Genomic DNA, 22,210 nt, shown 5'->3' on the forward strand with positions numbered 1-22,210 from the left:
ATTTGTGGTATGGTGGTTTGGTGGTACTACTACCAGGTAGAAATTGGCAAAATATGTTCTGTAACCAACCAACGTCATCTTTGTCTGTGACCGAACGACCTCCAGCGCACTCGGGATGGGGACGGGACGTTCAGGAGACAATAGGTATTTCTGAATGAATGGGAAGGGCGGCGTGACATGTTATAGCCACTGGCAGCCGCTGTTGTAAACACAGTTCCAACGGACCAGCTGAATTAGCTGCTCACACAGCATTGAGGTCCATCCTATCCGATCTGATCCATGATTCAAGACCGAGAGTTTTATTTGTGGCCGAATGACCTCCGGCAAACTTGGGATGATGGGGACGTTCAGGAGACGATAGGTATTTCTAGATGAATGGGGAGGGCAGGGCGGAGCGGGGCGGCGTGACATTCAATAGCCACTAGCAGCCATTGAAACAGCCGAATTGGCTGCTCACAGGGCCATTAAGCCTTGACGTCCATGATTCGAGACCGCGCGAAGTTTTAGCCGAGTGATTCATTGTGAAGATCACGCACTCGACTAGGAACTCTGCCGTGTGACGAATAATGGCTGAGCACTCATCATTCCTGGAGTATGTAGGTATGGGGTTCTCGTGGTTTAAACTTTAACCGAGACATCTGGACACGGCTTTGTACCGGTGTGCGTACCGGTATGTGTACTAGTGTTCGCCCGGCTGACTACCGACGCTAAAGCCGAAGCCTGGGAATTGATATCCTCGATTACTTTGGTACCTGCTCCTCCAGGCTCTTGAGGAACACTATCCTTATCTCACCACCACCATATACAATGATGGGAACACCTACGGAAGAGATTCGAACGAGCACCTTCAGACATAATTGTGTGGTGAGGTATGCTTGAGGCGGCGGCGATGGCGCGTTGCGTGGAAGCTGTTACTCGCTTCCGGGAGGGTTTGTCGTACCTTATCTCCATGTGTGCTGCAGTCCGTGCTGTGGAACGGTTTGAACTTTGTGGCATGAATGAATGAATTGTATGAGGTATCATGTATCCCGCTCCGGCACGTTGACTGTTCCACCGGAACGTTCTACCAGTCTACCGGCACGACGTGACGATAACGGCACGATGATAACGACAGTCAGTCAGTCAGCCAGCCGGTCGGTCTGAAGTCTGAAGTCAGTCAGTGAATCACCCTCGCTCCCGTTGGCATATGCATGGCGCATGACTTTCACTCGGTACCGCAGCCCGTAGTCCGTGGCGGCATGTAAGGTATTGCAATTGCAGTGCTGTCTCCGTCTCCTCGCGCTATCACTTGGTCATCCAGGAACAGGAGTAAAAAAAACCAGAAATGTAGCTGAACAGACCATCCCGGAGCACCGCAGTAACTACTAGATAGCAGGGTTAGATCGTGAATTCGCAATGTTGAAGGGTACGGCGACTTGGGCTTTTCGGGTTTCCAAGCATTTCCGGGTTTCAAAGCCTCAGCAGATGGCACATAGGGGTAGGCGAGTAGCAGTGTGCCCAGCCTAGCTTCAGCCTTCAGTTCCCGTACTGACCTACTATGTAGTGTAGGTAGGAAATACCCAGTATGTATACGGCGACCCCGCCGGAGATTCGGTTCCCAAGCCACCAGCTGGCCCGAATCAACAGCAGGGTTATATATACCGGTACTCGTGAAGCAGTGGTCTACAAGCCCGCGGACTACCTACCTAGCAGGTCCTGTACCGCCATACGGTTGCACGCACTCCCCCTTCCCCCACCGTCATAGGTAGCTAGTACATAAGTAGGTCCACCGAATGTTCCTTAAGTCATCCCAGTCTCCAGCACGTTTTGTTTTGTTTCACGGGAGCTTTGTCGAACATATATCCTCTTAATAGCATCGCTGATGGCTGTGGTGTGATCGAAGGACCCATTCCGGGTTGGTTCTATCAGCTGGTGACGGTTTAAATCGTGCCATGGATGGGTGGCAAAAGCGGTGGTGGTGTCGGCGTGGGCGGGCGGGGAGTACACTGGGTACGGTATCAGTCTTTCGTGATGCATCATGCTATCACGCTATCACGACTGGGAATTGCGGTGGTAATGGAAGCTGCTTTTAGTGTGCACACTACTTCGGGCTGGAAACAGCGTGAATGAATCCTCCGTGTGGCACGTTGCTCGTTACTTTGTGTGCTTCCCAGGTGTACATATGTAGAATCCATGAGGAATCCCGGGACGGCGAGTGATACCAAACTATACCTGTCACCCACGGATGTGAACTGACCCCGCCGTAGAGTAAGACCGTCAGAACTGTGATGGGCAGATTAGATGAACCGCTTGCATAGGTATGAATTCCACTAGTTGTGTGGAGGAAATTATCACGGCGGGAAGCACTCGGCCCCCCAACTCTTCAACACGTAGAACAACCGTCAACAGCCAGGAGTGATCCCATTCTTCGCACCAGGTATAGTATATACGCTCGCAACCAACCAAAATCTACACATCCACCCATTCACACCACCGTCACCTCAAAAACAAGCCACAAAAAACGCCCGTACGTAATCCATCCCAAAAGCCAAAGCCCGAGCCGAGCAAGTAAAGTAAAATAAAAAGCCCCCACTACAAGAAACGAAACCCTTTATTACACCACGAAGTGAACGACAAAGTGAAGCGAAGTGACTACCACGAGAATGCCTCCTCGATGAAATCAACATTCGCCATGCTCTGCTTGTTGCGGACGGCGCGGCGCACGTCGTCGCTGAGAGAGCCGCCGCCGCACACGGTTACCGCCATCGAGCCCATTTGCGCTTCGATCTCCATGTTCAGGAGGGTGTCGAAGTTGGCTAGTACATACATGTTAGTTTCTGCGCATAGGAAAGTAGCTGTAATGGGGGAGGGGGGAACTTACGTCTTCCGGGGAACATCTGCACGGTAGCGGAGGGGCTATGGATTTCCTTTGTGGACTTCGGTCTAGTGACGAAGAGGAGGATCTTAAGGACGTCTCTGCGCTTCTCCATAGCGAGGATCTCCGTCATCCACGGGCGAATCCACTCGAGGTGCTCTGGGGTTTGGATGACCCAGACGAGGGTGATGCGGCGGGTTGCGACCACGCCGTTGGCGTAGCCCGCAACGAGCTCGCGCACGTACGGCACCGGGTGAGTAATTCCTACTCCGCCGGCTACGAGGACCACCGTGCCGTATGAGCCCAGCGTGTCGATCTTGCCGTATGGCCCCTCGGCGAACGCTGTCGTCGTGAAGGATTTGTCTGGTGACTCGAAGGCTTTCTTGAACAGCTTGTCGGTGAAGCCCGTGCGGCGCCGGATGATCAGCGACATGGTCTTGTCGGATTGGTAGATATCTTGGCGGTGCAGCGAGAGCTTCTCGTCGTCGAAGGCGACGCGCTGCTTGTCGTCGCTCCAGGAGATGGTGAAGGGGTGGCTGGTCCAGAGGCCAACCTTGGGCATGTAGAGGTATAGGTGCTGGCCTGGACGGAACTTCCAGGGGCGGGTCATGCGGATGGTCACGCGGACGGCATCTCCGGGGAGGGCTTCGACGTGGGCGGTCGTGATCTTCCGGCCTACGTTGACTTTGACCAGGCGGTACAGACGCAGGAAGCGGTCAATGCCCCACAAGATCATGGCGACCTTGAGGTAGTTGAGCCAGACCTGGAGAGACTCCTTGTATGCGAGATGGTAGTAAAGACCGGCACAGGCCACGGCTGCGGCTAGAATGTGGAAGACAAGGAACGTTTCGTAGAACGCATGGCGGATGGCCGAAGGTGAGTGCAGGAGGAGGAAAGTAAATGCAACGGTCGCCTAGAACTCGGTCAGCAATGTACAATCCTCGGCATCGGCCGAAGAGAGAGATGGAAAATTCATATACCACAAAGCCAGGCATGATGAATGCGCTAGTCGTGATGGACACCCTGACCACTTCCCATCCAACTGTCATGGCCTTTCCAACCATCCAAGCGAAAGTATGGGCCAATGCCTCAAGCACCACGATCCTTCCCAACCAGCGATGAACCAAGTTGAACGAGTCGAATGAGATTCCCAACAGTCCTATCAAAGGATTGTTTCTCCCGGCCAGCAGGAACAGCGGCACCATGTTGACGGTCGACATCACACCGGTGCGGTTCTTGAGCTCGCTCAGCATCGTCTGCGTGTCGGAATAGTCGAGCTTGTACGTGCAGAAGATGATGTTGGTGGCAACATATCCCACCAAGAAGAAAGTTTGGAACCTAGTCGGGAGGGTACCAACGTTGACGGCGGTCGAGAGCTGGAACTCGCGGTTGTGGCGGACGCGGAGCAGCGGGGCGTAGAAGACGTTCTTCTTCAGCCACGGGATGAGCTCGCCGCCGGGCGAGGCAAAGTACCGTTGGTTCTCGGTGTTGAGCGAGACCAGCAGACGGATCTGGGCATATATGACCGAGATGCCGCGGTACAGCATCGGCAGGAACGCAAAGGCTCCCAGAGCGATGACCATCCATTTGCTACACAGCGGGAGGAGTCAGTGAACCGTCAAACGGTCGAGGGGGTCGCACTGTCGCAGGGACACACCTGAAGTTCGAGTTCAACAACTCAGCACGAATCTCGTCCTCATCGGGAGCTCCATGGCCTCCGCTGGCCGCAGCCTTAGTACTGTTTCCGCTGCCGGCCGCAGCACTGGTGGCGTTTCCACTGGCGACTGGTGCGCTTGTAGCAGCGGCGGCAACCAGGACGTTCGCAACCCACACGGACGTAAGAACGGCTCCTACCAACAGGCGGGCTGACATGACTGTGTGAGTGAGTGAGGGAGTGCGAGAGTGAGTGAGTGCTGGTGAGTGGTGAGGGAGAGCGAGTGTGTTTGGTTGGCAGAACCCCGTCCGAGTTCAGGCAGTCCCAGAAAGCCCGATATATAGGTAGTGAGCGAGATGAATGTTCGGGTTCGAGATGTTACTCGGTGACTTGGGTGCGAGCCTGTTGTTTTCTTTTTCGTTTCCTTTTCTTTTTATTCTTTCGTATATGCGGGAAAGATGGAATGAATGGAATGCGGCCGGCGCTGGGATGAGTGAATGGAGTCTCGTAAAGAGGTTCTATCGGCAATTGCACTGCAACAAACACACAAAGACGCAGCGGGCAGGCGTGCGGAATTTGGGGAGCTGGGGGGGGTGCTGGGGCGGCAGACAAGCAACCAGGAACACTCTGGGTGGGAGCACACAGCAGTTATAGTAGTTGACTCGTACCGTACTCTGCTTTCCGGGTCTCTCGTTCGTTCGACTGACCAGGCCCCAATCCTGCAAATCTTTGTTCAGCCATCCCTGATGGCACGTTTGCTTGATGATTTTGCGTGGCTGCAGTGCGGAACCGCTTGCTGGGGGTCTATCAGCTGCTCGACCGGGAAAACCGCAAGAACTTGTTCTTGGTTGGCGGTTGGTTGATCCACTGTTCCCTCTCCCTCTTTGCCCCCACTGCGACCAGCATGCCTGGGCCGTGGGTAGAGCAACGCCCCAATTCCTCACCAGCCGGACCTGACGATCCTCCGTCACGGGCGAATCCCAATTCTCAGGAGGTGCTCAAACAGGCACTCCCCGGACTAGCGGTCAGGGTTTTAGCGGCAGGGGGTTTCATGCTTGCCAGGAACCATGGAGCCTTTTCATGCTTTGGTGACCGGGTCGATCGCTGTCGTCGTCGTAAGCCGCAGCCGGCTAATGATTCCTTCCCGCCTGGAACAAGAGCCCCCTCATCGCCCCTCCCCTAAAAAAACAATGCGATAGGCGACGACGGCTATGTACGGAAAAGAAAAGAAAAAACAACAAAGACCCACGAGTCGCTCATCTTCGGCGCGTAGCCGCTGCCTGCCTTGTGCGGGGCAAGAGCCTACCTGCTTCACCGAACGACCATCGTCCACCAACCGGCGACCACCCCCAAGCTAGCGATCGGGTTGGTCCCTACTCTACCTGCGTATGCATAATACATAAGCATTTCTCCTCGCTATTTCCTTCCTGAATCCTCCCACCTCCTTCGCTTGCTCGCTGGCTCATTGATGGCATTTCTCAGCTCCGCAATCAATCGCGACTCTCTTTGAAACGCCCTCCTGTCGAATGTGTCCCCGTTGGCAGGCGTCCGCCACCCATGATTGGCCATCAACCATCAACCCATGCGCTTCCCTCGGGACTTTCAACCTCGATGCCAACTAGTACTTGGCGCTTCCGAGGGATGAACCGGACAGCCACTCTACCTTCTACTCAGCACTGGGCACCTCCGATATCTATGTATACTCTACATACATACATCGCTGACTGCGCAGCAAGGTACAGAGGTACTCACCTCCCCTCTCATTTTTTCCTCGATAGTTACGGGCGAAGGCATCTGCTCTACCGTGGGTAGAGTAGGTACTTGGATACTCCTTCGCTCTACATTACTCCATGCAAGACCGCACCCTCGAGCGGCGTACTATGTCAACTCCCGAATGTACAGCCAGACATACAGACAGAGCCGGGTCCGCGCAGTTCCTGATCCCCAGAATCTGGTGCCGACAGGTGGATTTGACAGACTCCCATAAATACCGACAGTCCAGCCCGTGCTCCAGAGTCCAGCTCCCCTTTTCCCCCAATACCGGCTTTCTGTGCCATCCATTGGACAATCTCGCGTCTCGGACAAAATCACATTTTTTTTTTACATACCTAGAGTATTGTACAGCAACGGGTGGCTGAAAACACCTCCACATACTCCACCCTTTCTTCCTTCCTTCCTCTCTCCACGCGGTCCTCGGGCGAGGTGACGTGCACCCACCGTTTCGCATCGTCCTCAGAAGAAGGGGGCGGGCGGGGGAGGGGAGAATAAAATCGCCGAGAACGAAAGGAAAGTAATCGCGAGCGCGAGATCCGGCTCTCGGCAAGCGCCTACACTTGCCCCAGCTCCGCTGAAGGGCGATAACTGCGATACGTTGGGGGTTTCCAAGTCTCAGTCCGGCGCAGGCGCGGGCGTGGGCGCGGGATGGGCGGACACCTGGAGGCTGGAAGTTGGGCCGATATCGCGAGCGAGCTCGGGCACATGGCACAACGCAAGGTACAACATGGAGTAGGTATCGTGTCTCGTGGAGCGGGAGTGTCTACGTTAAAGTGCAAATAGTTGCCACGGATTTGTGAGTGTGTGTGTGCCATATATGTACTGAATATATGTCGTAAACCGCACAGCATAGAGTAGAGTAAAATAAGTGAGTTATATAGGTATATAGATATCGATTTCCGGTGGACCGTGGACATCGGGGATCCACAAATTACAATGTCCATCAGGATTCAAAATCGCCATACCGGCACATCCACTTAGTATATCCCCAATGCACTGTCCGCTCGTAAGTTCGTATTCAAGCTTCTGTCAAAAACCAGTCCCTCGCCCCCTTCCCCCGCCAGCTAGGTATAGGGAACATACTACATAGTCGGTACTTCACCGGGGATCCGCCCATACCGGTACCGTTACTACCGTAGCCTGCTTTTACGTACGTTACGGCATCATCCCACGGTTAGGGACCGGTGAACTGTGAACGCCTACCAACCTATGTACCAAGTAGGTATCAAGCATGTACCTCACATCAGATCAGATCAGCCATACCACCTAGTATTTCCAGCCTATCCAGCCTATCTTGCCTCTCACCTCCTCGGCCCCACCGCCACGGTGCCAACCAATGGGCGAGGCGAACCCAGTTGTGTCTGTTTTTCTTCTGTTGGCCTGAACATGGTACATGACTACATACATACATGTGTACATACTGGCAATCTCGTGCCGCCTTGCGTGCCTGCGTGCGTGTCCTTCCCGATTCTTCGGTTTGGGGGGTTTCAGAAGTTGCCGGGGCCGGGAGGGGCCGGGGGAGGGGAGGAAGCTCGGCTGTGATGGACAAGTGCCGGTGCCGGTGCGTGGGGAAGGGTCATGCGAGAGCACTCGTACTTGGACGACGACGAGCGCGCGGGTAACTAAGCACTTGGTTAGTGGTCAAACGTCACTCAAGTGGAGAAGGTGGTGGTGGAGCAGGCGGTGGATGTGGAGGTGAGTATACGTACGACGGGTTTCCATTTCCAGTTTCGAACGGCGGGGGACAATGTTCTAACTCAAGTCACGCCGAAGAGAAAGATCGAGAAGGATTGAAACACTATTGCGACGGAATGATAATATTTTGCGTACTTCAAACATCCGGAACATCGACTCAAACGGCTTGGAGGAGGGTTCATCAACGCAAGTCTTCGAGCTCACGGATTGCTATCGCAACGCAGCGGAACCGAGCCGAGCGATAAGAAAGCAGCATCCACCCATGGCGAATACATACACACGCGATACAGCCAACGACCGGAGCTATCATAGCTGTGTATCCAGGTCTTATCCTTATCCTCAAACATTGTGCAAACCATCCCCACACCCCACATCATGCCCCCTCGGGCCTCACTCCACCAGCTGCACCACCTTCACCACCTTCACCGCCTTCATGTGAAAACGGATAAGTCTTGATACGTACCCACCTACCTACGAGACCAGAGTTAATTGGTTAACCCCGAAAGCAGATACCGAGATGATAGATCCAGAAGACATGTCGAGGCATGTCGGCACCCGCCGCCCGTCAAACCTGAGTGACACACTATACCTCCGGGGGTGGGGGAGGTGGGGAGGGGACTCAGGGAGGTGGACACTGGACGGACCGACATCACGGGTGCGTACATGGCATCATTCGATATCCCGGCTTAGTCCAGTGATCCAGACCCGTCACTCGAGCTCTATCTCTCTATCTCTCTCTCGAACTTCTTACTGGCACTGGCAGTTATCGTTCCCCCATCGAAACCACCTTTCCTACACCCAAGATCACCGGACCCGCACCGCCGTAATCGCTACCCTATTCCGGCGCCCTATTCCGGCGCTCGCCGCATTGTCTGTCCAGACTCCAGTGTCCAGATGACCGAGTCAGGTCACTGTGCGCGCATCACTAGGTGGCATTCGTCTCCAGCAACTACCTCCAGAAACTACCCACCAGTACCTACCCACTGACTGAGACACAGCATGATCATTCGCTTCGATTCCCATGGACCCATGGCTCGCGCATGCTGTACTGCGGCCTGCGGATCCACTGATAATCAACTACATGCCCCACGGATGGATGTGCTATCGCGAGCGCGCGCACCCGAGCCCGAGCGGAGCACTACCTATGGCGTGCATGCGCAGGTAGGTAGGCGGACACGCAGGTAGGTAGGCGGACACGCAGGTATCCGGCTGCTATCGGTCCGGTGCTCAGTACACGGTGCACTTGTGACCGGCGAGCTCGGGCATAGTTACAATCGGGTCAGACCGGGAAACGCTCCGATGAGTATGGTGGGTATGGAAAATCCGGATGATGCTGCGCTCTGCCTCTGCGTGGGAACGTTCTACGTCTCAAATTTCAACGGACGTAGTCGATCACACGTCAGACACCTCCATCCGACCAGGCGGCGCTCTGAGCATCTGCGCTTTGCGCCGGGTCCTTCATACGGAAGTTGAACGGAGCCTGAAGATATGTACATACTATATCTACCCCGCAGCTCTCCTCTCCTCTCCACTCGATTACAACTTCCAGCTGAGTCGTATGATGTATCAAGCGAGATCTTTCATTCTCTCATGCTCGCGATCAACCTCCTTCATTGGTAATTTGACAATTTGGTATCATAGTATATACGTGCTCCACAATATACTCCACACACTCCACACGCAGCTCGAGCTCGCCATGCTGCCGCGCCCCACACACACAAGCTTTGTTTCTACTGTATACTTACATAAATCCTGCAAAATACCGCTGCTTGCTGCGTCATGTACCCCACAATACATTCCCTACCTACCCCACCCAGATTGCATTCGATATATGTACATATAGTACAGCACCACGCCACGCAAGTACAGCCAGTACCTACAGTGCACCACGCCACTCCACGGGGCAGTATAAGATAATTAAGTATCCATGAAACCTTATTCCAACACGCACAGTTTGAGCTTTTGGTAGTCGTGGATGATCGTGGATGATCACACCGCGTTCCGGGACAGCTATCTGCTATCTGCCATCTCATCTGCCGCGTGAATGGAACTCGGAAGGGTGCGCCAAGGGAGAGGGGGGCGGGTGATATATCGTGATGCGTGGGATGCGAATAGCTCCTCGAGCTCCAGCGATTTTTCTTTACAGCGGCTTGGAACGTGGGCGCAGGGTGCCGTAACCGGTGGACGGGTGGGCAGGATGCAAGTGAGGACCCACCCACCACCGCTCACCCCCTCCAACCCCCGCCAACCCTCGAGCTCCGTTCCAGGCTCCGAGCGGCCACACACAGCACGGCAGCACGGCAAGCAAGCAGCCTTTTCCCGTCGGGCCGTCGAGAAGAAGTATAGAAGCATACACGCCAAGAGCTCTGTAGACTGCCTCCCGGCTCGGCCGTGCCGGCTGGTTATGGCAAGTTGGCAACGATGAAACCGGCCCGCCCGGCTGGCCAGGTGTGAGGTGTCGGCGCGGTAAATGGTGCCGGCATTGGGCAATAATCGCTACGGTGGATGCGAAGTCGTCTCCCCCTTTCCCCGTCACAAAGCCGCCCCACGGGACCGTACGCTTTCGTCGGCACCGAAACTCACGACAGAGCTCGCTCTATTATTAGGGTCTACAATGATCAGTGGTGGCATCCCAGGTCGCCATGTTTTGTGAAAGTTCGTTGGAAAACATCTCGTCAGCAGAGGTTGTAATCAAGCCTGTAGTGCGCCGTCTTATTGAAAGAAGTGAGCTCCTCGCGGGTCTGGGCTAGTCGTGTGAGGATAACATTTCGGCGGCTCATCACTAGATATCACTCTGACCTCACTGCCCCGCTGACGAGAAATGACGATATGTACGTGGGACAGTGGCTGGTAGGCTTGCTTGCACGCCTGCTTCAAGTCTTGGTGGCTGGTCTGTCGACTGGGCTGCATCTCAAGTTGAAAAGAGCCACCTAGGCAAGAGGTGGTTGTCGATCCAGCTCCTCTCGACTCGCCAGCCATCACATCACTGTATCGTGGCGGAGTAATCAGAGTGTATACAAGCAACCTAGTCCATATCAAGACCACTCATTATTTCCACCAGCTAACTATTAGAGCGTCTGAATCCAGCCAAAGAAACATAATCCATCAAAAACTTCATCAACCATCACCTCGCGAGAATAAACCCTCATACTCAATTTACTCTTCCAACAAACGCACCCTAGATAGGTCGCATGCAATTAATAAATGAACAACAACAAAATCTGACAGACGCATATCATCCCTCCTTAGCTAGTGCCATCGAGCTTAACAGCTTGTGTAAAACAAAAGAAAACAAGACAAAACATGGATCCGGAAGTGCGCATGGCTTCCGCTGTGAGCAGAAGTCTTGGGCGACCGAGGGAAGGTGTTGTCAAACACCACTGCTTACTCGTTTATGATGTGTGGGTCGCTGCTGGACAGCAGATGGTGGAAAGTACTGCATGGTTGAGCAAACGAATAGTAGCGGGGAAGGTCTTCCAGCTTTGGATCCAAATCAAGCATACGTCAGCTTACCCTCAGCTAAGCCCAAAAGCAGCGGAAGGAACATACCTTAGTAGCCAAGTCGGAAGACCGTCGAGCAGCCAATAGCAAACGCCGGCACAATCAGCTCGAGCAAAACGGAATAAAGCCACTGGTAGCTCAAGCAAAACGGCGTAGAGCCAATGACAGCTCAAGCAAACTGTGTGGAGCCACTGAGGGTGAGTGATTTGTGGTTAAGTGAGTTGATTTTGAGGTTGAGCGGGCTGTGGTTGTGGTTGTGAGTGTGTTGTGAGGGTGAATGTGTTGTAAAGGTGAGTACGAGTGGAGGTGTGATGTAGAAGGCAATGAAAAGCCGCCCAGGACAGAGAACCTCATGTTGCAGTATCCACTACACTACACTAGGCTGCTGTTTGTTAGCCGTGTGATGAAACCAGTACGATGAAGTGACTTACTTCTCTGTCCATGAGCGACTGGAAAGACCGCTCGGACGGTCACACTTGCAAATAAATCAGCCCACTCACATTGACGCCCAGAAGTGAAAGGTAACATACCCTTCCGATGCGTAGTGGTTATTTGGCTCTGCGGCGGGTGCTCAATCCAAGGCTGCGATGAACACACCATCTCCGACCCCGAACACATTGAAGCTTCGCAAGGAGATCATTGAAGTCTTCCAAGCCCGCACCCCTCCAGATCACCTGCAGTTTAGGGTCGAAGGGGGTCACCTGCAGTTGTGCTTCGCAGGGAGAGAGAGAGTGAAAAAGACAACGGTAATATGAAGCCGATGTAAGAGAAGGAACAATGGAGAGAAGGAATAATGAAGGATAGAAGTAAGAAGGAAGGAAGGATAGGTGGAGGTATGGATGGATGGGCAGGGTGTTGCCGTGAGGTAGTAAGTTTGAAATGCCGTCAAGGGGCTGAAATGTGGAGTGAAATGAGGAGTATGAAGTGGAGAAGAAAGTGAGGAGTGAAGTGCAGAAGAAATGGAGGAGCGAGGGCGGTCCTGCGAGGTCATTCCACTATGGTCTTGGCAAAGGTAGCAGTCCCACTTCCCGATTCATTCGTGTGCAGCTCGCCCATTCCTACACAGATAGCCCTAGGGTAACGTTTAAGCAATTTGGCCGAAGCAATTTGGCCGAAGCCAGATACCCTACGTCGTACGCACAGATCGAACCTGGAGTAGCAGCAGAGCTCTGGCTGACTCCTGCACTTGATGTCACCCGTGTTCATTGAAATCCGGCAGGCTAGTAGGATCGAGTGACGAATATAAAACAGCTAGCATACTCTCCCACATAGAGGTACATACCAGTTTCCTCACAGCCAGCCGGTTGGGCCACCTTCTCAACTCTCGAGAACACGGTTGATAGATCGCCACCACGTATTTTGGCCCACATCCGACCACAGTCTGGGCTGGTAGCAGACTCGGAACATGGGTATCAGTCTACTACGCTATGTACGATATCACTCGCTGCTGAGACTTGAGTTGACTGGCAGCCATCTCGTGTAAGCACTGTTTCGCAGCGGGCATCGATACGATGGGATTGGATCCTCCAGCAAACTCCGCTTTTGATTACTAGCGTACAGGCTTTCGCCTCGAAGCCCATCACTCGGAAGTCCTTCACTAGATATCACTTCGCACCAGCCACGAAGCGAAGAGCCACACTACTTTAGGTACTAAAGTCTTGGGTGGCACGACTCGCGAGTCTGCTCCACTGATTACATATCATGCACTGTTTTGCTTCGATCGGTCTTGCACTTGCGGTTGCCCAGGCGGCGACGGGCGGGGGGAATGCGTCGCTGTAACCATCGAGCCAGCTATCTGGACTGTAGAGTACTATTATACACACATACGTAGGCAGGACAAGAGTTTGTACTTGGCATGATCCAGATAGACCGTATGCAATATGACATACTATCGTAACCATGAAGAAACCAAAAAAAAAGTCTTGGATGTCACCGCCTCATGCGGAAGAGTCAAGACTTCTACACAAGCTCCCAACTCCGCCGCGCGGACATGCATCACGTACATGCCTACAGCCTACTTACATACCGTCATACCGTCATACCTTCATACCTACACACCTACACACCTACATACTACATGAAAGAAAGATCGTCCCAAGCCACCCGTCAGGCTGCGGATCCCTTTGTCCTTCACAGGTTGCTGGTGGACACGTTTCTGGCGGGGAGGGATATACACGTACGTACCTACATCATACCTACATACTCCCCACTCTCCAACTCACCCACCTCGTCTCCTCCAGATCTCCGGAAGAGAGATTGCGACATGATCATCCCGTCGATCTATGGAGATTCTTGACACCTGCACGGCATAGATGTCCACTCGTCACGGACACGGCGGCCAGCCGTCCGCCAGCCCTTCCTCGTATCCGACCAGAGTGATCGCGAGTGTTCGACTCGAGTCCGAACCCCTCGTCGTCCACGTCCGCTCCGACCTTCCCCTCACCCTCGAATCCGCTAGCGTCGGCGAACTAGAGTTAGGTACATTGGTAGCCCGTTTCAACTTCAAAGCTCCGGGATGATGGATTCACGTGGGGTGTTTTCGAAACCGAAAACTCTTGGCCCTTAGTTAGTTGTCCCTTCCCCCGAGTCCGCATAAGGCTTGGCCCGGGATTGTTACCTGGCTTGCAGACGGGCTTGGATAGAGTACTGGCTTGGAGACACGTGATCAAAGGTGGGTGGTGGTTGTCGGTCGGCCCCCCTTCCCTCGCTCGCTGGACTGGACTCTGCAGCTCGTTGTTTTGATTCCTTTGAACACTGGTGACTGCAGACTCGGCGCAACGTGAGGACAGTACCTTACTCTAGAGTCTGTGTAAGAAGCTGGGCGGAAGAAGCAAAAGAGTGGGAATTCCTTGCATGCAGTTGCTTCCTTGCTTCCCCTGCTTCCCTTCCTTCCCTCCTGTGTTGTTGATGCAGGAACATAAAAGCAGGAACAAAAAAGCACCGAAGCGAGAGGTACAAATCACCTCGCATCGTCAGGGCACACATCGCACAAAGGCCACCCACCCACACACATTCACAGATATCATACTCTACTCTAGGGCAGCTAACGGGTTTGCGAGGAGGCGGAGGGCCCTGCCCACCCACCCCCCAAGGTGCATGGATGTCTGGCTTCCTGGCTTCCTTAGAATCAAGATACGTGGTGCCCCTTTTTCTTTCTTTCTCTCTCGGTTCTCAAACAGCGACAGCGACGGGATGGACTCTGGAAGGTGTTCCACGCAGATGGTTACTTGTGTACACAGGTGTGTATGTACAAAATGTACCTGGCAGGTGGTGTTTCTTTCTTTCTGAGCACGGAATTGGCAGTCATACATACGACGTATGATCCATCACACTCTACACACTCTCCATACTCTCGAAGTGGACGAGAACCAATCCCTCTGGGCCACTCCGGATATACGGGTGTTACGATATGTGTGATAGATATGCGACCATGTTCTCAGCCGCCCGGACGAGAAAGAGGGAGAGAGGGAGCTCATAGAGAGAGGTGGCACACTCGTGACGGATTCGGTCTGTTACCCCTATCCATTCGCACCACGTGCCGGACGTGGTAAAGCGCTGTCTTTGCCCTGTCCATGCCCATGCTTGCACGCCCCCCCGCCCCTCCCTTCCCCCACGGGAGGAAGGAAGACAGTAGCTGCCACCCACCACCCCTTTCGTTTTCGCCCAAAGTCCACACAACACACAGCTGCGAGTTTAATTCACAGAGGGAAAAATAGGCGGAATTCTCGTGGGAAAAATCAGACAATTCGTTGCGATAGACTGCCATGTTCATACAAACAGAACCGTAAAACAACGACTCCACGATATTTACTACCAACAAAACAAGAAGACAAAAATGGACACAAGAGAAAAATGGACCCGCCAATCCCTTGAGTGGTCTTGTCGGGTCCCACGGAGGAAAAAAAACGTTTGAAAGAATATATCAATCTAGATTGAGAAATCTCACGAGCCAAACCCTCCTAATTAAGTACAGAAGATCTAACGACGCCCATTTCCTTTGCCGAGACATGCCAATCACAAACCAATCCACCCCCCATATTTACCGATACACAATTCACCACACCGATCAACCAACCCACCAATCCAACCCAATTAACCCAGAATAAGCCATATCATCGTCAGACCGGTAGATGAAGCTTAGCTGATTTATGCGAGGAAGAGAGCCCCAGCGGCGGCGATGACAGCGATGAGCGAGAAGCTCTTGGCCGACGCGGCACCCTCGTAAGTCTCGGGGACGGACGAGGGGGTGACGGGAGTCGACGTGTTGAGGGGGATGTCAACGACACCGGTTCCGCTGGGAACGTAGCTGGCGTAGGTCGGGTAGCCGGTACCGACGGGGACGCTGGGAGAGCCATAGACGGGAGTGTCGACGGGGGTCTCAACCGGAGTGTCGACGGGGGAGCCGTACGAGGGGGTCTCGACGGGGGTGTCAACGGGAGATCCGTAGGAAGGAGTCTCGACCGGAGTGTCGACGGGGGTCTCGACCGGAGTGTCGACGGGGGAGCCATACGAGGGAGTGTCGACGGGGGTCTCGACGGGGGATCCGTAGGAAGGAGTGTCGACGGGGGTCTCGACGGGGTAGTCGGGGGTGTCAACGGGGGTGTCAACGGGGGTGTCAACGGGGGATCCGTAGGACGGAGTCTCAACGGCAACGGGGGTCTCGACGGGGTAACCCTCGGTGGTGGTGCACGAGGTGGTCGCGACAACGGGGGTCTCGACGGGGTACTCGACGGCCGGGGTGGTGTAGGTGGCGGCGGTGGCCGGGCACGAGACGACATCGGGACCGCACGAGGTGATGGTGACGACCTCAGTCTCGTAGACAACCTCGGGGTTAGGGAGGGCCATGGCGGCAGCTCCGAAGAGCGCGGCAGAAGAGGCGATAGTGGAGAAACGCATTTTGATTGATTAAGTTGAAGAGGGGGATTCTTTCAAAAGAACTGGCGAGTGATTAAGAAGGTAAAGATTGGAGGATGTTTAGTCAAAAGAGTGACGATTAAACTGATTGTGCGGGTCGACGGAGTTGGACGCGACGGGCAGACTGTGAGCTAGAACGATTGCTTTGGTGAAGAGAAGAATGAGAGGAAGGGAGCTGGAAGGGGGGGCTCCTTATACCCAAGTGGGTGGCCCTGGGGATAGGGGTGCGGTGGCCCAGGATGGTAAAGATCCCCACACGTCCGCGATCATCTCCCCTGTCGCCTCCAGCTGGTGGTGGCCGAACGGACCAAAAATAATCAGCAGCGATATGAACCATCTGGCAGGTGGGGCGGCGCGATTCCGATTTCTTGCTGCTCCACAGCCCAAGCGGCGGACGGCGATTGGTGGGTTGTTTCGTTTTTTCTTTTTCCGAGTCGGTTTCATTTCCCAGTGAGCTTACACCCTGAACTGCGCTTGCCCCATCGGGGCAGGAACCGCCCCCCTCCGTCCTGCGAGGTTTGATTGCAGCTTGCCGCTGTGGGCCAAGCGGCAGTGGGGTCCTGAGTTCCCAGGAGCTCATGGAGGGAAGCATGTCCGGTCTCTTCGAACGGCGGTGATAGAATCATACAGGCACTCTGCACCCACCCACAGTGCAAAAAGAAGAAGAAAACGGCAGGCAGGCGAGTACTCACGCTCACTTACTTCCCTACTTGCTTGGTTACTAACGACTCTATACAGTGAAAGGGATCCAACCACGGCCCAGCGCCAGACGATAGCGGCCCCAGCGAGTGTACCAGCTGCCCTACTACCTATCATACACATATCTATCGCGTCGAGCTCAAGCTCCCCCACAGCTCTTCTTCCAACCCCAGCAAGGCTGCAGCCGAGGAAAGCCGCTCGAATCTGCCTCCAGAGATGTCCTCAATCTCCTGGTCGGTAAATAGGAATATGGCGTTGTTTCCACACCTAGGTTCATACTCCCACTGTGATATCAGGACCCACGAGGTCGAATTCGAAGGTTCGACGGAAAGATTGCGACTCGCCAACCAACCAATCCATCACAACCGCCGATACGGTGGCACGGATCCCTGAGCCCGCAATCGATGGCGATGTGGTCGCACGGTACCTGCATTGTCGACACTGCCAGCCATCATGAGTGGCTGCACACGCCCCAATTGAAATGTAAATTCTACATACAGAACCATACAGTGCGCTTTCGATCTTTGCTCCTGAAATCTCTGCAGAGACGCACCAGTGGTTTCACTCGCCTGTCCTCTCGGAGGGTTACCCTCTTGAAGGATAGAACTCCCTGTTTGCGCAGACCTCTTACTAGGAAGTAGAGTAGAGCGGAGTGATATCTGCTTTACGGTACTCTACTCTACTCTAGCTCCGAGTCTCTGGAAAGGGAGAGTCGAGGCAGAAGACCTGCGTGGATAATCTTGGACGGCAAATTGAACCATGGATTCTGGAAGCCACTGGAATTTCGCCGTTCGATTCACATGTGCGCCGCAGCGAATCCGTCGCGCAGCGGCGCAGGGAATCCATCGCGCAACGAATCCGTCGAGCAGGGGAGAATGCATCACGCATGTCTTGGAGGGTTCGGATTCCCCCTCCGCCCGCTGACTAGAGGCTTGGTCATTGGCATCCCGATGAAGATGTTTCCAGAAGCCATATGTATTGGCCATGGGCCTTGTATGTATGCCGGCAAATATGTAAGTTATCGAGCCTTGGAGCCTTGGTAACTTTCAGATATCGGTAGGAGAATTATGTAGTCGCGGAAGGGACAAGACTTGCTTATCGTGAAGTTACGGTACTCTAAGGTCCCCCTGCCCGGTCAGCGCTGGTTGCTCGAGTGTGGAGAAGCTCAACATCCGTGCTCGTGCTCGTGCTGGAGAGAGTATGAGCGCGAAAGGCCACGAAGCGCCAGGGCGAGACGGGACCGCCGCCTCGAAGGTCCCCAGAACCGCCGGAAACGAGGTATCATGAGCTTGTACCGTATTCTTGTCCATCGTACCGAAGGTCAGTTACGGTACTCTGCATTCACGTTGCGCAAGTGGCGGTACGGATGGATGGATGGATGGAAGAAAAGGAATCCAGCACGCGAGTGCCTTAGCCTTAGCAGGGCTTCGCGGATGGCCGCCCCCTTCTCCTTCAAGGGTGATATGTGCTGGTACTTCTTCTCCGAGGTCTTGCGGACTTACCTAATTCCTCGCGAGGTGGACTACCTGATGCCGAGATGCCAGAACCCCCATGCCCTACATATATCTTGGTACATAACCCAACATCTGCCGCGAGAGATCTCCACCTGCTGCTGCTGCAAAGTTAGGGTAAGCCCGTCTCGCTCGGGAACACCGATCGCGGCTGTTTCACGGGCCGCGGGGCCGACGCACCTCCCCCTTGAAGCTTATCTGGAATGCTTTGGCGATGCCCTTCTTACATAGAGTACGATACATCTTCGGAGCGCATGCGAGCCCACTTTAGAGTAGTGCTCGTAATTGTGTATGCAGTCAGCTACCTGGGTAGGCAGTAGGTAGCCTACCGTATTGGTGATACCCGTTTCCTTTCCTTTCCTTTCGAGATGGATCGATGGATGGATGGAGCGACTTGGGAGATGTACTCAAGGTAGAGAAGTCTCTATATCTGGATCTGTATGTAGAGTAGATAAACCATTTGTTGTCAGACCGTCTTGACCATGTACCTACGGCATGTTGCGCGTGCTCGGAGTCTCGGACGTAAATGCATCACGCGCTATCACACGGCCATTTCCGGCCATCCCCCTTCCCATAAAAAAGCTCGCCAAAGACTCTTCACCATTCAGCCCCCAAACCTCCCCTTCCCCCGCGCATGAAGGTTTATGCAGGTTTACGGGCCCTGCCGGGCCTGCCTTACTCTGCACCTGGTCATTGGCAAGGGAGGTACCTAAAGTAGAGTGCCGTAGAGTATGTAGCCTGTAGGTATGCTATGCAACCGCGCGCCTTGCGTCGGTATGTATTTTATTGTACAAAACACCGCGGCGATGAGGGTAGAATACAGAGCCCAGTGTTACGTGCAGTAGTTAAGACCGGAGCGGTTGAGTACCGGTACGGGTGCCTGAGTCGCTTCTATTCTTGTCTTCCCTGACGACTTTGCCGCTGGGCGACGGGTGTGCATTGAGTTGCCGATATTTACTCTACACAGCACTGCAACGGTTCGCCCTCGGGTTTGATCGCGTGGAAGGCTGGCCGAGGTAGATGCCGTACATAGGCTGCTAGGTATTCATTTGTGGTAAAGAAGAAGAAGCATGAGAAGCGTTGAGTTAGTTCTTGCTGGCTGTTCAGTTCGACCTTCTAACTAACAAGTACTAACTGGAAAGGTGGTGTTGAGCCGCCGGACCTGAATAGGTACGCTGGCCTCTGCAGTACTCCTACAGCCTAATAGTGCACAGGCGCCAGCTCGTCTACACCATGCTTCCTCCGCATCCTTCTCCCGCTTCTCATCTCTAGTCTCTCACCGTCTCTGCTCTACACGACTTCTCACCCCTCACATCTTAACGAAGCGACCTACCCTGACCGGCCGTTCTCCTCTAATCTGAAGGCTGAAGCCCTAGGGCCCACCGCCATGGAGGAAGCAGGAAGCAAGCCTTTGCCGGATGTAGCTCGAGCTCACGGATGGGAGCTTCAACGTGTTCGGCGGCGGCGAATGGTTGAACCCCGAAAACAGCGGATACCGATGGTTCCCCACGCTCAGAAGCCAGCACAGCAAGGAGGCTGTCAGCCGCCCTACGGTGCCGTGAAAGGAAATGAATCGTGAGAAGCCATCCGGTCCGGCTCGGAAGTCCACCTGGAGGCCACCTTGTCTTTTCCCTCCGCTCGGCTGGTAGGTTCCATTTTGAAGGTTAGATGGAGTGGGTACTCTATTATGGGACGCGAGAAGCTCGGCGACCTCCGACGGGATGCGTGGATGCGCAGCACATCCGGGCATTCTGCTCGGTGGATCTTCGGAGCCAACGGACATGGAAATACCTGCTGCAGGCTACACTTAACTACCCGTCACCGGCCGGCACTGGCAACAGGGCCGTCCATGAACAGTACCGAGTGCCTAGGTATCCTCTGAACAAATGAGAGCGAGACGCGTATACCGCATCCGTTCAACTCGGTCCCCGGACATCGGAAGTGTGCGGGCAGTGTGTACCAGGAAGCTTGTTTTCTTTGGCCAGGATGTGTCGAAGGGTATTCCCCTATGGCTTAGCAATCATTGGTCTTTTATCACGACGATGCATTGTCCTTTGGTGAGGGAAACGCCACCATGCGGCGTTAATCGTGGGCTGCAGCTCGGCAGTTCAGATTCGTTGGGGAACTCATTCGAATTTCGGTGATTTCAATTCTTGGGGATATAGAATTGTACCTTACATCGACTACGCATCCGGAAGTGGCTCCTTCGTTGAACAAGTCGGCCTGTCAGTCGTGTCCCGAGGCTCAAACATCATCAAAAAAAATCCTGACTTCGCAGACCAAAATTGCCTCATGGCTTTATGTGTCCAGCGATGCGATTCAGCAGCATCGTCGGCGGCATCATTATTTCTGATTCGAGGAATCAAAATATCCTTTTCCCTCTCCGAATCGATATCACGGTAGTACTCTACTATAGACGCCTCCTCACTCGCCCCAGGAAAGAACTTCCCTAAGGAAGGGGGAAGGTGGGGAAAGAACTTGATGCCTTTGATGTTGGTTGAGGCAAATCGTCTATGGATTAACTACCCTGGAAAATCATTCGAATGAGGCTGCCAAAGGAAATTCATTCAAAACGAAACACGCCGAGAGTACCGACGTATACTCTACGCCCTCTCCGCCCCACACTACTTAGGCTCAAAGCTTTCCTGCTCCTCCCAGCCAATCAGTTAACCAGCACATCTTCGTGTGGCATGTATCAAGAGTTCTACCGGAGAACGGAAAGGAGGGTCCCGCGCTCGATAGACGAAGAGAATTGGAGCAAGAACATCCAAAGATGGGGGTATTTGCCTAGCAAGAAAAATATGTACAGATGGCGGGTGGAGCAGAGCGGAAGGAAAGGGTATGTAGGTAATTCATCTCTCGACAACCCACACGGGAGCGCCCGGTAACGATCAGTCCACCAATTGCAAGGAATCGAGCATTCGGCGCGCTACGGACTATCTGTCTGAGACTTCCCTATCTATATATCTGATGCAACCTCCGCATAGAAACTCGCTCGGAACATGGTGGTTCCGAGTCTCCAATGCATGCGTTCGGGCCGCATCTCTTCCAGCGTTAACCCTGCTGCAAAATCCTCACCAGGAGCACTTGGCGGAATCCATCGGAAGGTACACCTGATGGAAGAGATACATAATCATGACCAAGGAATAGGTACGACTGTCTTTCGTACGCTTTCACATGGCAGCTCGAGGAATGTTGGGGTTTAGGTAAGTGATTGAGCTTCCTAGAAGGAGGGATCTGTACATATGGTCGATAGGATCCGACCGTTAAGTACCCCTCCCCCCGTCAATCTCATCCTTTAGCATCCCATCTCTGGACCCTATTCCCAGCCATGGCTGACTAAATAGCCGCGCAGGGCCCATATTGTCGCCAGTCGACGTCGGCTGTGGATTTCCCCGGCATACTCGAGTGAGATCCAATGGGTAGACTCATCAGAGTAAGCGCTGTCCGTGTGATCGGCCATGATTGTTGTCCATCCGTTCGTCTATATACCCAAAGGACGAAGGAAATGTGGTGCGGCCGTACGATCATGATTCATGAAGCAAACCGTGTTTGGAACGTGGCGAACTCATGGGGGCATAGCGGATAAGAACCTTCGAGGGATTCCTG

At 53.9% G+C, this 22,210-nt stretch overlaps 2 protein-coding genes across 2 annotated transcripts; both read right to left on the bottom strand.

The window, feature by feature from the left end:
- Window positions 1–2,358: 2,358 nt before the first annotated feature.
- Window positions 2,359–5,109, bottom strand: BZA05DRAFT_396180 (ferric reductase NAD binding domain-containing protein). The gene is made up of 4 exons (XM_051483508.1): window positions 4,512–5,109; window positions 3,835–4,444; window positions 2,861–3,767; window positions 2,359–2,795 (listed from the first exon to the last, which is right to left on the bottom strand). Exons 1-4 carry the CDS (start codon window positions 4,724–4,726, stop codon window positions 2,632–2,634), a joined length of 1,896 nt encoding a protein of 631 aa, XP_051340059.1. The 5' UTR covers window positions 4,727–5,109; the 3' UTR covers window positions 2,359–2,631.
- A 10,514-nt stretch (window positions 5,110–15,623) lies between these two features.
- On the bottom strand, window positions 15,624–16,595 carry BZA05DRAFT_435861 (uncharacterized protein; the record flags this gene model as incomplete). Its single annotated transcript, XM_051486382.1, has 1 exon — window positions 15,624–16,595. The coding sequence occupies exon 1, from the start codon at window positions 16,371–16,373 to the stop codon at window positions 15,624–15,626; it is 750 nt and encodes a 249-aa protein (XP_051340060.1). The 5' UTR covers window positions 16,374–16,595.
- Between the last annotated feature and the right edge of the window lie 5,615 nt (window positions 16,596–22,210).

This window comes from Tricharina praecox (assembly GCF_024521635.1).
Source record: "Tricharina praecox strain CBS 144465 chromosome Unknown BZA05scaffold_10, whole genome shotgun sequence".
Taxonomy (NCBI): domain Eukaryota; kingdom Fungi; phylum Ascomycota; class Pezizomycetes; order Pezizales; family Pyronemataceae; genus Tricharina; species Tricharina praecox.